Source organism: Osmerus eperlanus, chromosome 19 (assembly GCF_963692335.1).
Source record: "Osmerus eperlanus chromosome 19, fOsmEpe2.1, whole genome shotgun sequence".
Taxonomy (NCBI): Eukaryota; Metazoa; Chordata; class Actinopteri; order Osmeriformes; family Osmeridae; genus Osmerus; species Osmerus eperlanus.
Window position 1 is genome coordinate 5,106,362 of NC_085036.1, and position 15,860 is coordinate 5,122,221.

General features: G+C 50.7%; 1 protein-coding gene across 4 annotated transcripts in view; it reads left to right on the top strand.

The window, feature by feature from the left end:
• Positions 1 to 15,860, top strand: part of LOC134039285 (uncharacterized) — an 86,809-nt gene that overhangs the window by 40,133 nt on the left and 30,816 nt on the right. For all 4 annotated transcript variants that reach the window (XM_062485040.1, XM_062485042.1, XM_062485041.1 and 1 more), the window contains one exon: positions 9,581 to 9,696. In XM_062485040.1, coding sequence (XP_062341024.1) covers positions 9,581 to 9,696 — 116 coding nt within the window. The remainder of the gene's footprint in view (positions 1 to 9,580; positions 9,697 to 15,860) is intronic.

A 15,860-nucleotide genomic window follows, 5' to 3' on the forward strand; every position in this document is an offset into this window, starting at 1 on the left:
TAACAGAAGAAAAAAATCACCCTCTTAATCATAGAAAAAGGAATGCTCCTTAATGATTGCTTGGGGCACTTCTGGGGCAGGTAGCAGGATTAAGAACAACTAGTATCAACAGTTAAGATACAACAGTATCTTAATTTTATTTTCTCTGGAAATGCGCCTACACAACTTCTGTTGTAGGCGCATTTGTTTTGTATGTCTGCGCCAAACACTTCAGCCACGACAGTTTCTTCAATTTGAGCTAATACAAAACTGGCCTTGCTGAAATTAAATTCTGGATCAGTACTAACTCCTTCGTCCAGCTACTAACCTCGGACAAGTAAGTTAACTAACGCTATATCATTTTGTAGCTTTACTGTATATGGTTACCTAGCTTGCTACCCTTAGAATGTGGCTGTAACATTAGCTCTGCAGCTAACAGCTGAGTTACTGTCGCTAATGGAAAGGTAGATGGCATCAAGTATGTGTGTTGTGAAGCACGGAGACAGACTCCAATAGAGAAGGTACGCCAAAGGGTTTTAATAGCACCTTTTGGTACAAAACAAAAAAACATTAACAAAAACTGAGTTACGTCGGCGTGTTTCTTGTTCTCCCAGGGTTTCTTCCTTCAGCCCTCCTGGCTCATGTGGTTGGTCTCGGTTCTCCTACGGCGAGTCTGTGTAGCACAAAAACATGTCAACCCCCCTATTGCCCCTGTTTGTACTCACCAGGCGTGAGGTAGATGAGGAACAGGTGTGCCTCGTTGAGGCTTTGCTCCTGTAATGAGGCCAACGGGCTGCCAGGCCCATGGCTGACAAGGCCCCCTTGTCACATACCCCCCCCCCCAGGAGCAAAGCCAGGCCCAGCAGGAGAGAGGAATGAGGCCCAGAGAGAGTGGAGGCGGGAGACGCCATCGGCATTGCCGTGGTCGGCCCCGGACCGGTGACGGACATCATACGAGAAGTCCTGGAGGGAGAGAAACCACCTGGTGATGCGAGCGTTGGTGTCTTTGGCCCTTGCCATCCACTGCAATGGGGCATGATCCGTGATCAAAGTGAAGTGGCGACCCAGTAGATAGTAACGGAGTTCCTGGACCGCCCACTTGATGGCAAGGGCCTCTCGTTCTACCACTGCGTACTTCCTCTCTGCAGGAGCCAGCTTTTTACTGATGAACAGAACAGGGAGTTCCTCTCCCTCAAACTCCTGTGACAAGACCGCACCAAGGCCAGTATCTGATGCGTCGGTCTGGACAACGAAAGGCTTCGAGAAGTCCGGGTTACGCAGTACTGGTTCAGTCGTCAAGGCCCTCTTTAACCTTTGGAACGCTTGCTCTGTGTCCGTCGTCCACTCGACCTGCTCTGGCATGGTCTTCTTGGTAAGGTCAGAGAGAGGGGCGGCTTCTGCGGAGAACCCGGGTACGAATCGACGATAGTACCCGGCTAAGCCCAGGAATGCTCGCACCTGGGTCTTGGTTTTGGGCCTCGGCCACTCTAGGATGGCCTGTACCTTCTTCGTCTGGGGCTTAAGAAGACCCCGTCCAATGGTGAAGCCCAGGTAGCGCCCCTCCGTCAGGCCCAAGCAGCACTTCTTAGGGTTGGCCGTCAGATCCGCCTGTCGTAGGGCCCCTAAGACCTTCCGGAGGTGGACCAGATGATCCTCCCATGATACGGAGTAGACAACGACATCATCCAGATAGGCTGCAGCATAGCCCCCATGGGGTCGCAGGACTTCATCCATGAGTCGTTGGAACGTGGCTGGTGCCCCATGGAGGCCGAAAGGCAGGACCCTGTACTGCCAATGGCCGCTTTGTGTACTGAATGCCGTCTTCTCTCTGGCCTCCGGGGCCAGGGGAACCTGCCAGTAGCCCTTTGTGAGATCCAGGGTACTGAGGAAACGGGCTGAGCCCAGCCTGTCTATCAGTTCATCAACCCGGGGCATGGGGTAGTGGTCAAAGGCGGAAACCTCATTCAGCCTGCTGTAGTCGTTGCAGAACCGCCAGGATCCATCCGGCTTGGGCACCATTACAACTGGGCTGGACCAAGGGCTGCGGGACTCCTCAATGATGCCCAGGTTTCTCATACGGACCACCTCTTCTTCAACTGCTTTCCGCCGGGCCTCTGGTACACGATACGGCCGTAGCTGAACGGTTACCCCGGGGGTCGTGTTGATGTAGTGTTGGATGAGTGTGGTGTGGCCCGGGCTTTCCGAGAACACGTCGTGGTGTTGGCTGATTAGCTCTTGAAGGTCTTGGTGCTGGCTTGGGGACAAGTCGTCACCGAGAGGCACAAGGAGCTGTGGGGAAGTGACGGCAGCAGACAGGACGGGGTCTCCCTTGCCTTCCCATTCCTTCAGCAGATTGATGTGGTAGACCTGGTTTTCCCGTCGTCTTCCCTCTTGTCTCACCCGGTAGTTCACAGAGCTAAGCCTCTCGGCGATGAGGTATGAGCCCCTCCAGGCGGCCAAGAACTTGCTCCGGGCGTCTGGAACCATCACCTTATCCCCTGGAGCAAAGACGCGTAGGCGGGCCTGTCTGTTGTATGCTCTCCTCTGGGCCATCTGGGCCTGCTCCATATGTTCCCTCACAAGAGGGAGCACTCTCTGCACCCGGTCTTCCATGGCTCTCACATGGTCAATGGTGGTGAGAAAGGGGAAGGCTGTTATTCCCAGGTCTCCCTCGCCAAGTCCAGGAGGCCACGTGGTCGTCGGCCGTACACTAGTTCGAACGGGGAGAACCCAGTGGAAGCCTGGGGAACCTCCCGGACGGCAAAGAGGACGTATGGGAGCATGAGATCCCAGTCCCTCCCATCTTCGTCCACCACTCGTCGGAGCAGTCGTTTCAAGGTTTGGTTGAACCTCTCCACAAGGCCGTCAGTCTGGGGGTGGTAAACAGAGGTTCGGAGATGTTGGACCCTCAGCATCCCACACAGGTCCTTCATCAGTCGGGAGACAAAAGGGGAGCCCTGGTCTGTCAGGATCTCCTTGGGAACACCCACCCGACTGGCGAGGAGAAAGATTTCTTTTGCGATGGCCTGGGATGTGGCCTTCCGTAGCGGGATGGCTTCTGGCCACCGGGTGGCGTAGTCGACCATGACTAGGACGTATTCGTGGCCCCGGGATGACGGAGGGAGGGGCCCCACGATATCCAACCCGATCCGCTGAAACGGAACGTCTATGATAGGGAGCGGTACCAATGGTGCTGGAGGCGGTCGCCGAGGTGCAGTACGCTGACAAACTGGCCATTGTCTACAGTGCCTTTCCACATCCCCTCTCATGCCGGGCCAAACGAAGCGGTCACAGATTTTCTCCAGGGTGTTAGCCCCTCCCAGGTGTCCACCCAGAGGGTGGCCATGAGCCATCCTGAGGACCGCCGGAACTTTGGTCCTGGGTAAGACCAGCAGATCCACTGGCTCACCTCTGCGTATCGTGTTCTGGTAAAGGAGGCCATTCCGTACCAGGAAGTAGGTATCTGGTAGCCGGCCACCTCCCTGTCGGTCCCCCTCGACCACCTGGACCTGTCCCCAACAGTGTTTCAGGTTCTGGTCTTCCCGCTGTTCCCTCATCAGGGAGCCCCCACCGCCTGGAAGCGAGAACACAGACAAGGGGTGAGAGACGTCTGGAGGCTCACCGTCTGCGTCGGCTTCGGTCTCCTCTTGACCCAAGCAGGCAGGAAGAGGAGGGCTCGTTAACACTCTCTGGTAGGGTTGGTGAGGCGGCGCCCTCTTCTTCCTCCGGGGCCTCACTTTGGCGGGCGACAGGGTCCCCAGGTCTGGCCAGTCGCGCCCCAGGAGGAGGGGAACTGGAAGGCCTGGGACGACGCCTACTGTTACGTCTCGGACCTGTGCCCCAGTCCCCTGGATCTTCAGCGTTGTGGCAGGGACGTGATGGATGTCTCCATGTACACACGCGACGGGAAGAGTGCCTTCGGTGTGGTATTGCGGGTTCAGCACAGAGGGGTGCACCAGGGATATAGAGCTCCCTGTATCCAGCAGGGCCTCTATGGTCCTTCCTCCCACCTTTACCGTCCGGGTTGGTGCTTTGGGCCCTGCCGAGCCGTGTACTGCACACCCAACCTGCCATGGTTTTTCCCTGGATCGGTTGGTGTTCAAGCCCGGGTCTGTAGGCATAGACTCGTCCCGGGTAGTGGGTGCCCGGGAGGTTGGGGCCGGCCCTGGACGGGGCCAATCTCCTCTCTGATTGACCGGAGGGGGCCCCTTGAGGTTGGGGAGGAAAGGCACAGCTTCCCAGTCCCTTTTCCGGGCGCCTGGAATGGTCCGGAACACCTCCGCCTTTTCGACGGCCACCGCCAGCTCCTGTAGATTGGATGGGGTGTGTATGCTGGCCATGCGGCGTTCGTCGGGCCCCAAGGTCCTCAGAAAACGCTCTACGGTGACCCGTTCTGTGATTTCGCCGGGGTTGAGGTGATCGGGCTGCAGCCAACGTTGTGTGATCCTGTGGAGGTCATCGATTCGCTGTCGGACAGGGAGGCCGGGGGTCTGACTCCAGGCATGGTACTGCTGCGCTGCCATCAATGGGGAAAGGCCCAGACGGTTCAGGATTTCTGCCTTCAGCCGCGGGTACCGGAGGGCGTCCTCTGGGGATAACGCCTGGTAGGTCCGTTGAGCCTCCCCCGTGAGGAAGGGCGCTAGGATGCCACCCCACTCGTCCGGGTCCCAGCCTTCACGCCGGCCGATCACCTCAAAGGTGTGGAGATAGGCTTCAGGATCATCGGTCGGAGTCATCTTTGTCAGATGCCGTGATGCAGCCTGTCGGACCACGCCCTCCGCGACACGCATGTGGATCAGCTCCTCTGTTATCTGGCCAAGCCTGGCCGTCAGGTGGGTTGTGGCACGCTGCTGCTCTACAGTCACCTGTAGCAGGTGAGTGAGGACCGCTGTTGCGTTGTTGGGGTCTGGAATAGACCCGTCCCTTCCGGAACCTTCTTCGGGAGAGGTCTGGTGTGCTTCATTGGGGCTCGTTCCTGCCCGCATTCTCCACCACTTGTGAAGCACGGAGACAGACTCCAAGAGAGAAGGTACGCCAAAGGGTTTTAATAGCACCTTTTGGTACAAAACAAAAAAACATTAACAAAAACTGAGTTACGTCGGCGTGTTTCTTGTTCTCCCAGGGTCTCTTCCTTCAGCCCTCCTGGCTCATGTGGTTGGTCTCGGTTCTCCTACGGCGAGTCTGTGTAGCACAAAAATATGTCAACCCCCCTATTGCCCCTGTTTGTACTCACCAGGCGTGAGGTAGATGAGGAACAGGTGTGCCTCGTTGTGTGGCTCCTGTAACGAGGCCAACGGGCTGCCAGGCCCATGGCTGACAAGGCCCCCTTGTCACAGTGTGAATACACATGCTGTAATGTGAGTGTTGTACACTTCTTTGTTATTTGGATAACCGTTCTGCTGTTGGTGTTATGGCGCTCGTGATATCCGCCTTTCCCCTCATTTAAATGACTGAGTGTGTACCTCTGCAAACCAGGGTTATCAGATGAGAATGGGCAAATTCGAGGCATCTTACAGCAACGGGGCTACAGCCATTGCGATACATCCATTGTAAACATTAGCGCATGGTGCCGCCCCTCCGCTCCTCATTAGCATTTAAAGCTACAGACACCAAAACAGTGCGTTCTGAGGAAAGCTCCTTGTGGGACTTCTAGTAGTGGCTGTAATTCTGCACCAAGGCTGAATTTCGGGAAAGAGACTTCTGATACAGTATTAGGGGACCACTAAGGCCTATATAAAAGCATCCAAAAACAGCATGTCATGTCACCTTTAAGGTGTGTCAAACTGGGTAGTGGAGAAAGATACATGGTTAAACACCGGACCAAGTTATTTGTAGTTTAATAATAAGAAATGATGCAATCACAAGAATACACAATGAAAACAACACACCAAGATGTTCTTAGTCTTCACAGAAACAGAGTCCCAGAATAGATCAAACGAAGGCCTTCGTACATTGGGGTTCACCCCGGTGGACGAGAGGGTAGCCTCCCTCCGCCTTCGGATGGGGGGACGGGTCCTCACTGTTTGTGCTTATGCACCAAACGGCAGCGCAGAGTACCCACCCTTTTTGGAGTCTCTGGGGGGGGGGGGGGGGGGGGTGCTGGAAAGTGGTCCTCCCGGAGATGCCCTCGTCCTCCTGGGGGACTTCAATGCTCATGTGGGCAATGACAGTGAGACCTGGAGGGGCGTGATTGGGAGGAACGGCCCCCCCGATCTGAACCCGAGCGGTGTTTTGTTGTTGGACTTCTGTGCTAGACACGGCTTGTCCATAACGAACACCATGTTCAAGCATAAGGGTGTCCATATGTGCACTTGGCAGAATCGCCTGTCAGAAGGAGCTTCAACTCCCACCTCCGGGAGAGCTTCGATCATGTCTCGGGGGGGGGCAGGGGACATTGAGTCCGAATGGGCCATGTTCCGGGCCTCCATTGTTGAGGTGGCTGACCAGAGCTGCGGCCGCAAGGCGGTCGGTGCATGTTGCGGCGGCAACCCTCGGACCCGGTGGTGGACGCCGGAGGTGAGGGATGCCGTCAAGGCGGAGTTCCTTAAGGCTCTGGATGTTGTAGGGCTGTCTTGGTTGACACGACTTTGCAACATCACGTGGACATCGGGGACAGTGCCTCTGGACTGGCAGACCGGGGTGGTGGTTCCCCTCTTTAAAAAGGGGGACCGGAGGGTGTGCTACAACTTTAGGGGGATCACACTCCTCAGACTCCCTGGGAAAGTCTATTCAGGGGTCCTGGAGAGGAGGGTCTGTCAGATTGTTGAACCTCGGATTCAGGAGGAGCAATGTGGTTTTCGTCCTGGCCGTGGAACTGTGGACCAGTTCTACACCCTCGGCAGGGTCCTGGAGGGTGCATGGGAGTTCGCCCAACCAGTCTACACATGTTTTGTGGATTTGGAAAAGGCGTTCGACAGTGTCCCTCGGGGGCTCATGTGGGGGGTGCTCCGGGAGTACGGAGTTTGGTCCGCATTGCCGGTAGTAAGTCGAACTTGTTCCCGTGAGGGTTGGACTCCGCCAGGGCTGCCCTTTGTCACCGATTCTGTTCATAACTTATATGGACAGAATTTCTAGGCGCAGATAGGGCGTTGAGGGGGTCCGGTTTGGTGACCTCAGGATCGGGTTGCTGCTTTTTGCGGATGATGTGGTCCTGATGGCTTCATCGGGCCGTGACCTTCAGCTCTCACTGGAGCGGTTCGCAACCGATGCGAAGCGGCTGGGATGGGAATCAGCACCTCCAAATCTGAGGCCATGGTTATCGACCGGAAAAGGGTGGAGTGCAATCTCCGGGTCGGGGAGGAGATCTTGTCCCAAGCGGAGGAGTTCAAGTATCTCGGGGTCTTGTTCACGAGTGAGGGAAGGATGGAGTGCGAGATCGACAGGTGGATCGGTGCGGCGTCCGCAGTGATGCGGGCTCTGCATCGGTCCGTCGTGGTGAAGAAGGAGCTAAGGCGAAGCTCTCTATTTACCAGTCGATCTACGTTCCTAGCCTCACCTATGGTCACGAACTGTGGGTAGTGACCGAAAGAACGAGATCGCAAATACAAGCGGCCGAAATGAGTTTTCTCCGCAGGGTGTCCGGGCTCTCCCTTAGAGATAGGGTGAGAAGCTCGGTCATCCGGGAGGGGCTCAGAGTAGAACCGCTGCTCCTCCGCGTTGAGAGGGGCCAATTGAGGTGGCTCGGGCATCTGATAAGGATGCCTCCTGGACGCCTCCCTGGTGTGGTGTTCTGGGCACGTCCCACTGGGAAGAGGCCCCGGGGCAGACCCAGGACACGCTGGAGGGACTATGTCTCTCGGCTGGCCTGGGAACGCCTCGGGGTCCCCCAGGAAGAGCTGGTGGAAGTGGCCGAGGAGAGGGAAGTCTGGGCCTCCCTGCTTAGGTTGCTGCCCCCGCTGGATGGATGGGATGGAAGGCCTTCGTTGAGAAAGTGTTTGTGACAGAGATCAGAGAGAGTTCTACCCACTCCAAGTTCTGTCTCCCTGTCCCCGGGAGACAGGTCTTGTAACCCCCCTGACGGGGAGAACTCTGATAAGTGATTGGTCAGCAGACCATGGGGCGGGAATGTGGTTGTCCAATTAAATGTCCAGGGCATTCATGGTGGCACATGGGGGGCAGTCCAAGGATCTGGTGATGTTCATAGAGGGAGGGGGCGGAGAAGATCCACAGGTCTGCTCAGGGAGGGGGGCAGACAAGACACACAGGTCTGAGGTAATCCAAGGGGGGGGGTTCTCCAGGGAAGGGAGTAGATCACCCCAAGGTCCTGATGGCGTGCAGGGAGATGGGAGCTGCGTCTCCAGGGAAGGAAGGGGGGTGTTGTGTCTCCAGGAGAAGGGGTGAGGCCGACCAGGCCAGGGTCAATGATGTATAGGGGGAGGTGGGGCAGGGTCTCCAAGGGGATGCAGGTGGGGCAGGGTCTCCACGGGGAAGGGGTAGATCATCCAGTAAGAAAGGGGGGGGGGACAGGGGGGCAGGGTCTCCAAGGGGATGCAGGTGGGGCAGGGTCTCCAAGGGGAAGGGGTGAGAAAGGGGGGGGGGACAGGGGGGCAGGGTCTCCAAGGGAATGTGACCTCAGAACAGAGTAAATTAGAGTAAGGTAAGCAGATCGGCCAGTCCTGGAGCAGAGAAGAATTACAGTCCCAGCTTTACCTTATCTCTCATTTTGACACTCTGCTCCCAAGAGCTGAGTAGCCCATTGTGCTTGCACCAGTCCCTGAACGCCAGAAACTCGACTCCCATGTTGCTCACTTGACCTCTGCATTTTTGCACGCACACCACAGTGTTACTTAGAAGGAAACATTTCAGCATGACCTCACTTACTCAGAAACATCTTGATGCCTGATCTCATCTGTTCTTTAATAAATCAATTGATCACAATTGGATATATGTTTTAGTATTAAACATTACACATTTGATGTACTTGAGGTAGTGATTGGTATAGCAGCATTGATTAGCAGTACAGTTATCATTCCTTCACACTACCCAGTCCCTGTCTTCTCCTCTTCTCCTTGTTTACTACCCAGTCCCTCTCTTCTCCTCCTCTCCTTGTTTACTACCCAGTCCCTCTATTCTCCTCCTCTCATTGTTTACTACCCAGTCCCTCTCTTCTCCTCCTCTCCTTCTTGTTTACTACCCAGTCCCTCTCTTCTCTCAGAAGTGAGACTTGGGACCTCAGGGCTTATGACATAGTAGAGGTCTAGCACACATCCTGTTCCATGCTAGAAGACCTTTGCCCCTGCCTCTGGATTTTACCCTGTCTGTGAGTTCAACTAAGTAGCCCAGCTAGCTACGATATAGGGTGAAGCTATATTGTTCCTTCAAACTCTTTACAGACCAATTGTGAAACATTTCAATTTCAGTTTTTACTGGTACATTTTGTTACACACAGAACATAAAGTGCAGCCTTCGGTACTTAAGATTATTAACAGGCACCATTTTTTTCTCTTTAAAGGGCTATTATGAATCCTTTGTCAGATTTTAGATCATTGTGATGTCTAGCTAACAAATGTTCAGGTTACTGTGTATTTACTTCTCCAATTTGTCCACGCTCTCTTCCCCTCTCTCCCTACATCTCTCCCTCTGCTAACTAACCGGCTTGCAGATGTACATCTATGAAGGCACATCTTTCTCTGGCGAGAAGAAGGAGTTTCATGCCGACCTGGAGGATGCTGGGATACAGTTCCCAAACGGTGCCTCAGTGCGAGTACTGGGAGGAAGGTAAGAGCAGATAAAACTCTCTATCTTTGTGTTCTGATGAAAATGTACTCTTCAATCGCACATCAAGGTAATTTTGTTCTTTTGGACTTCCGAAATATGTTCGTATCACAAAAATTGTGTATTGAAAGAAGCTCTTAACTTTCCTGACAATTGTCCACGTTCGCTTGCTTCTTGTTGGTGTTGTGTAACAAAGAAAAGGGTTGTAAAAACAGGGAGAAGGTAGTTAAATGGCACATGCTTCAAGATCCCCAAGATTATCTTCTCTTTGGATTTGAACTGGGAACACCTCGTCCCTCTTCATGCCATGCTACTAAACACACAGGAAACAATTACATTTGGCAGCTGGAAAGCATGTAAAACGCATTTGCAAGTTTCCTTCAAAGAAAGCATCAGAATCTTCCGGCAGATTGCTTCTTGTGCATCTTCTCTCTTATCTCTTGGGCTCTTCTCAAACTCACATACACAAACTCACTTTCCTGTCCTCTCAAAGAGACTAAGCAATACGAGTAATTTAAAATATGTCATGTTTTGATGACTTCACATTCATTTGTGTGTACCTGTGTAAATGTGTGTGTGTACCTGTGTAAAGGTGTGTGTGTATGTGTGCTTGTATGCTGGCACGTGTGTGTATGTGTGTGAGTGCGCACGCCTGTGTAAATGTGTTTGTGTGTTAATCTGGCTTGGCTGGCACTGACGGTGATTGGATAACTCATCAGTCTGGCTTTGGGGCTTCTTTCATTGAGAGAGGCCTGACCTCTGATTAATTTGCCTCTGTCTGACCCTGCTCTGGTGGAGTGCTAAATGTTTGATCACACTAAACTCAGCTATATAATAACTCATGTCGCTGGAATTACAGTCTTCTGGAGTGTGTCCTCTTTTGTGTTATTGTTGGAATGCTGCTTCAGCATTCCAACTATTGTTCTTAAAAGTTAAAAGTTTCAGCTAATAAAACCGTTCAGCTATCAAAAAATTCAGCACTTTCTGGTTATGACTTTTCAGCTTTCTACCTCTTATGCTTGAATTAATATAAATCAATATTCATAATATTTTTAACATGGTTTTCCAATTGAGTTTTTTTCATCCTCTTAACTTCTTAAACTTTCAAATCCTTCTTCTTCCTCAATATTTCAACTACAGCCACCATTTACACTTTAAAATGTTGACAAAACATTTTTTTATATCTATTCAAATTGTTTAAATATTTTAAAATTAATTTCAGCTTTCAGCATTCCAACGCATTTTCTTCAGGAAATGCACTTCCTAGTTACTACTGCAGTGCCGATGGAAAGGTGATGACAACCTTATTGGGTGTGCTCAAGCCTTTCTCTCTCATATATATTCTTTCTTATTTATTTTCCCACCCCTAAGGATCCGTCAATATTTGGACTACATAGACAACGCCGGTGTCAAAAGATTTGTCTTGGTCCCAATTACGTTGCTTGTATTTTTATTTACATTCCGTTGCACAGTTTAAGAGGTTACAACGTTTTTGTGGCAAAAAGTGCCTTTTGTGCACAAAGGGAACTCAGTGCTAGCCTATGTCACAACGTCAGCACACGTTAGCAACGAAGCATAGATACGACGTGGATCGATTGTGCTAGGCTGGCTAGACTGTTGCACTATCGTGCCGTGGTGTACTAGCAGCAGCATCATACATTTAAGCAATTCAAGACTTGCATGTACAGTAAGTAATGTCACATTAAATAATGTTTTTGAACTCAAGCTTGGTGCGTCGCTGTCTTCAATGCCACAGCCTAAAGCTTTTTGTCAAAAGGAACGTTTTTCATTTCCGGCGCATTCAAACAATCCCCAGTAACGTTTGGCCTTTATATATATCTATGAAGTTTGGCTAGCAACAGCTGCTAGCTTGCGCGTAGCACAATTTCCACACAGGGCTCTCGACTGAGGCCTAATGGTCGCATTTGGCATTGTTACTGACAATGATCGCTTCCAGCAAACTTCTTTTGAATTAGCCATTTCCCCCTAAATAAATGTCAAGCTTATTTTGGGGGCATATTTTTAGTTAGCGGATGGTACTGTTCTCGCGATTCCATCTGAAATACTGCCGGTGACAACTTTGTTTAGGGGGACAGACCAAAAACTTCCTATCAGTTTTGCTCCGTTTTTCTTTCCATTCCGTATTACATTTACATTTAGTCATTTATCAGACGCTCTTATCCAGAGCGACTTACAGTAAGTACAGGGACATTCTCCCCGAGGCAAGTAGGGTGAAGTGCCTTGACCAAGGGCACAACGTCATCTTGCACAGCCAGGAATCGAACTGGCAACCTTCTGATTACTAGCCCGCTTCCCTAACCGCTCAGCCATCTGACTCGTATGACCCGTATGTAACCTAACGTAACTTAAACTAATCCGAAGTCAGATTTCAGTTACCTCTATTAGTTTTCTCACAAATCCAGTTTTTAGGCATGATTTTAGGTAATTTTTTAAACGTTCCACCGCTTTAAGCCTTGAGTTTTGTGGCACCAAGAGGCTGTCAAGCTCCCTTTAAGAACACCATTGTTCTACGTCACAGAGCTCTGCTTCTAGCCAGGGCGGGAAATATGACTTACATTCTTTGTACATTGCGAGCTAACGGTGTCCGGTACTTCGTTATAAATAATGATGTTAAATCGAGACCACAAATCTGCAAGTGTTTGTCACGTTTGGCGCTACTGCTGTAATGTTAATGTTTGGCCACTTGGGGGTGTATTTAACCTTGAACAGGGCTTGGGTGTTGGGTGCTTGTTGTGACATTGGCATTGCCCATTCTTTTCAAATACCGTATTTCTTCGAATAAACGCTGCAGCGTTTATTAAGTAACGTTCATTTTTGGTGCAGCGTTTATTCAAGGGCGGCGTTTATTCAAGGGCGGCGTTTATTCGAGGGTGGCGTTTAATTAGTAAAAGAGATTTTGTGAATTGTAGCTGCAGTGCAGAGATAGACAACTTCGTTGCTGGCATTGTGACAAATGAATCATGCAGCTAAAAACGCAGGTTTCATTTAGGCTACTACCAATGACCTCCTTGTCTATTCTTTGTCTACGAGTGCGGCAACTCCCTTTCTCATTGGCTATCAATTAGGTGTGCGTTGGTAATACAACTGTCTCAAATACAAGTGTTCTACATTGTGTAGAAATCTGAAGCAGCATGCCTAAACTTTCATACACATTATCTTTCAAACAGAAAGCTGTGCAGAAAGTTATGTACATGTGTAATAAATACTGGGGTTGAATTTAACCAATTAAATAACTGTTTTCAGATTTTTTTGGTGCGGCGTTTATTCGAAGAAATACGGTACCTTGATTTGAACACTTCTGTTTGTTTATGATGGACAAAAAGTATACACTAATTGTATTATAAATAAGTACGGATGAGCCTTACGGTACCGCCCCCCCCCCCTCCTGTCTGAGAGCCCACCCCTATCGTCCTCTACACCGTGTTGACTACATCATGCACCATGCATTGGGCAGAGCCGGATGCTTGCTCTCTGCTTGACCAAAATGTAGCCTAGTCCCATCAGAAAAACAAACCCCAGCGGTTCCGAATTTTTAGCCCAGTTTACTAGTACCGTCTGTTGTAAGAGTGAGGTTGTCTTCGTCTATCAACCTACCTTTGATCTGCTGCAAGGATACATGTCTCGCCTTTGTTACATTTTTACACGTTGACACGCTAGGTAAAAGCTCTGTTACTAATCCTGACATATTTTTTAAAACGCCATCTATAGGCCAATTTTTTGTTTGTAAAGATTTGGTGCAATGTGGTGGCAGAAAACCGGGAAGGGATAGCCTTTATAATGCCTAAAGAAGTACACGGATTATACAAATAGTTTGATTTAAAAAGACCAAAAAGGTCAAAGAGAACAGCCTTTAAGAGAGAAAGCGATTCCCCATTGATCTGTCACATCAGAATTTTGATTTGGGTCACGAAAGTCTTGAAATTTGAGTGAGAATGTCGCCCCGGTAGACCGCATAGTCTTAGGCGGCAGCCATGTCTTCACGTCATGTCACAAAGTCCGTTAGCCAGGCTAGTTTTGCCCGATCACTTGGTCAGGCTATTTAAAGGTATCGGGTTCAAGTGACTTTTGTGCATGGACAAATGAAACATAAATGTACTTGTGCCTCAAAAAGTTAATGTCAAGCCCCAGTGGCCAGAGATATATGATGACCTGATCGACACTCCAAGTGTATTATACCCGGGAGAAGTTCGTCTTTTGCCTCCAACATGCGCAGTTGAGCCTGCTTGACAGTCGTGTGGCGTAGGGTGAAAATTGGTCTATTACTTCCGTTGCTTTGTTCATACTTACCCCTAATACCAAAGTCAGCTCCATTACGGTCTGCCTAGTTTTATCATTAAATACACGACCATCTAACGTTGAGACTAATGCGCTTCTGGTCTGATCTTCAGCTTTAACACTTCGATCCTGCCAGTAGACCTACAGTATTTGGTCATTTAAATCAGTAATTTTGTCCGGTAAGCTACATCTCTCCTCTTGAGGTTTTTGCTTTTCTTTGTATCTTTTACCCCTAAGACTTTGCATTTGGAATTGCAAGTTCTCAATCTTCTGCTCTAGTCTTTCTCTCCCTGTATTGAGCTCTGCATTTACCTGCTCGAACTCATGCGCTACTTGCAAATTCCCTTTACATTGAGCTTTAAGGTGAAAACGGAGTAGTATAAATTGGCCTTAAGTGTAACGTGTTCCCGGTGAGGGTTGGACTGCGCCAGGGCTGCCCTTTGTCACAGATTCTGTTCATAACTTATATGGACAGAATTTCTAGGCGCAGCCAGGGCGTTGAGGGGGTCCGGTTTGGTGACATCAGGATCAGGTCGCTGCTTTTTGCGGATGATGTGGTCCTGATGGCTTCATCGGGCCGTGACCTTCAGCTCTCACTGGAGCGGTTCGCAACCGAATGCGAAGCGGCTGGGATGGGAATCAGCACCTCCAAATCTGAGGCCATGGTTATCGACCGGAAAAGGGTGGAGTGCAATCTCCGGGTCGGGGAGGAGATCTTGACCCAAGCGGAGGAATTCAAGTATCTCGGGGTCTTGTTCACGAGTGAGGGAAGAATTGGAGCGCGAGATCGACAGGTGGATCGGTGCGGCGTCCGCAGTGATGCGGGCTCTGCATCGGTCTGTCGTCGTGAAGAAGGAGTCAAAAGGCGAAGCTGTCTATTTACCCGTCGATCTACGTTCCTACCCTCACCTATGGTCACAAACTGTGGGTAGTGACCGAAAGAACGAGATGCGAATACAAGCGGCCGAAATGAGTTTTCTCCGCAGGGTGTCCGGGCTCTCCCTTAGAGATAGGGTGAGAAGCTCGGTCATCCAGGAGGGGCTCAGAGTAGAACCGCTGCTCCTCTGCGTCGAGAGGAGCCAGTTGAGGTGGCCTCCCTGGTGAGGTGTTCTGGGCACGTCCCACTGGGAAGAGGCCCCGGGGAAGACCCAGGACATGCTGGAGGGACTATGTCTCTCGGCTGGCCTGGGAACGCCTCGGGGTCCCCCAGAAAGAGCTGGTGGAAGTGGCCGGGGAGAGGGAAGTCTGGGCCTCCCTGCTTAGGTTGCTGCCCCCGCGACCCGACCCCCGGACAAGCGGCAGATGACGACGACGACGACGGTACTCTATTTTAGTGTCGTTAACTATGCTAACTTGTTCCTGTAAACCAATCACTAAATCATTAGCTTCTCTAACATCAAACATTTCATTTTGACTTTGACTCATTTGACTCACCAGCATCATGAGATGCGCAGGGCGGAGTTTCTACAACTTCACGAAAAGAGGGGCCTGAGGAGAGAGTTCCGGCAGAGAATGTCTAATATGGGCTCTGGTTCCGGTCTCAGGGGCCTGAGGAGAGTTCCGGTTTAGAGGGGCCTGACAGAGAATGTTTAATATGATCCGTAGACGGGCTCTGGGCCTGAGGAGGGAGCGCTGCCGGAATGAAGGAATATTCACGCTTTTTCTTGAATAGCTTTGCATTTCCTGACAGACAAAAAAGCTAATGATTGGTTCCGATACGTGATATGCAACAACATTTGCATATCACTACCATGAATCATTTCGGTCGAAAAATGTCTTTAAAAAGTCACCAAGAGAGTTGGTTTTACATTGCCAATGTTTGTTTTTTGTTCTGACAACTGAAATGATACATGAAAAGTGTCTAAAATATT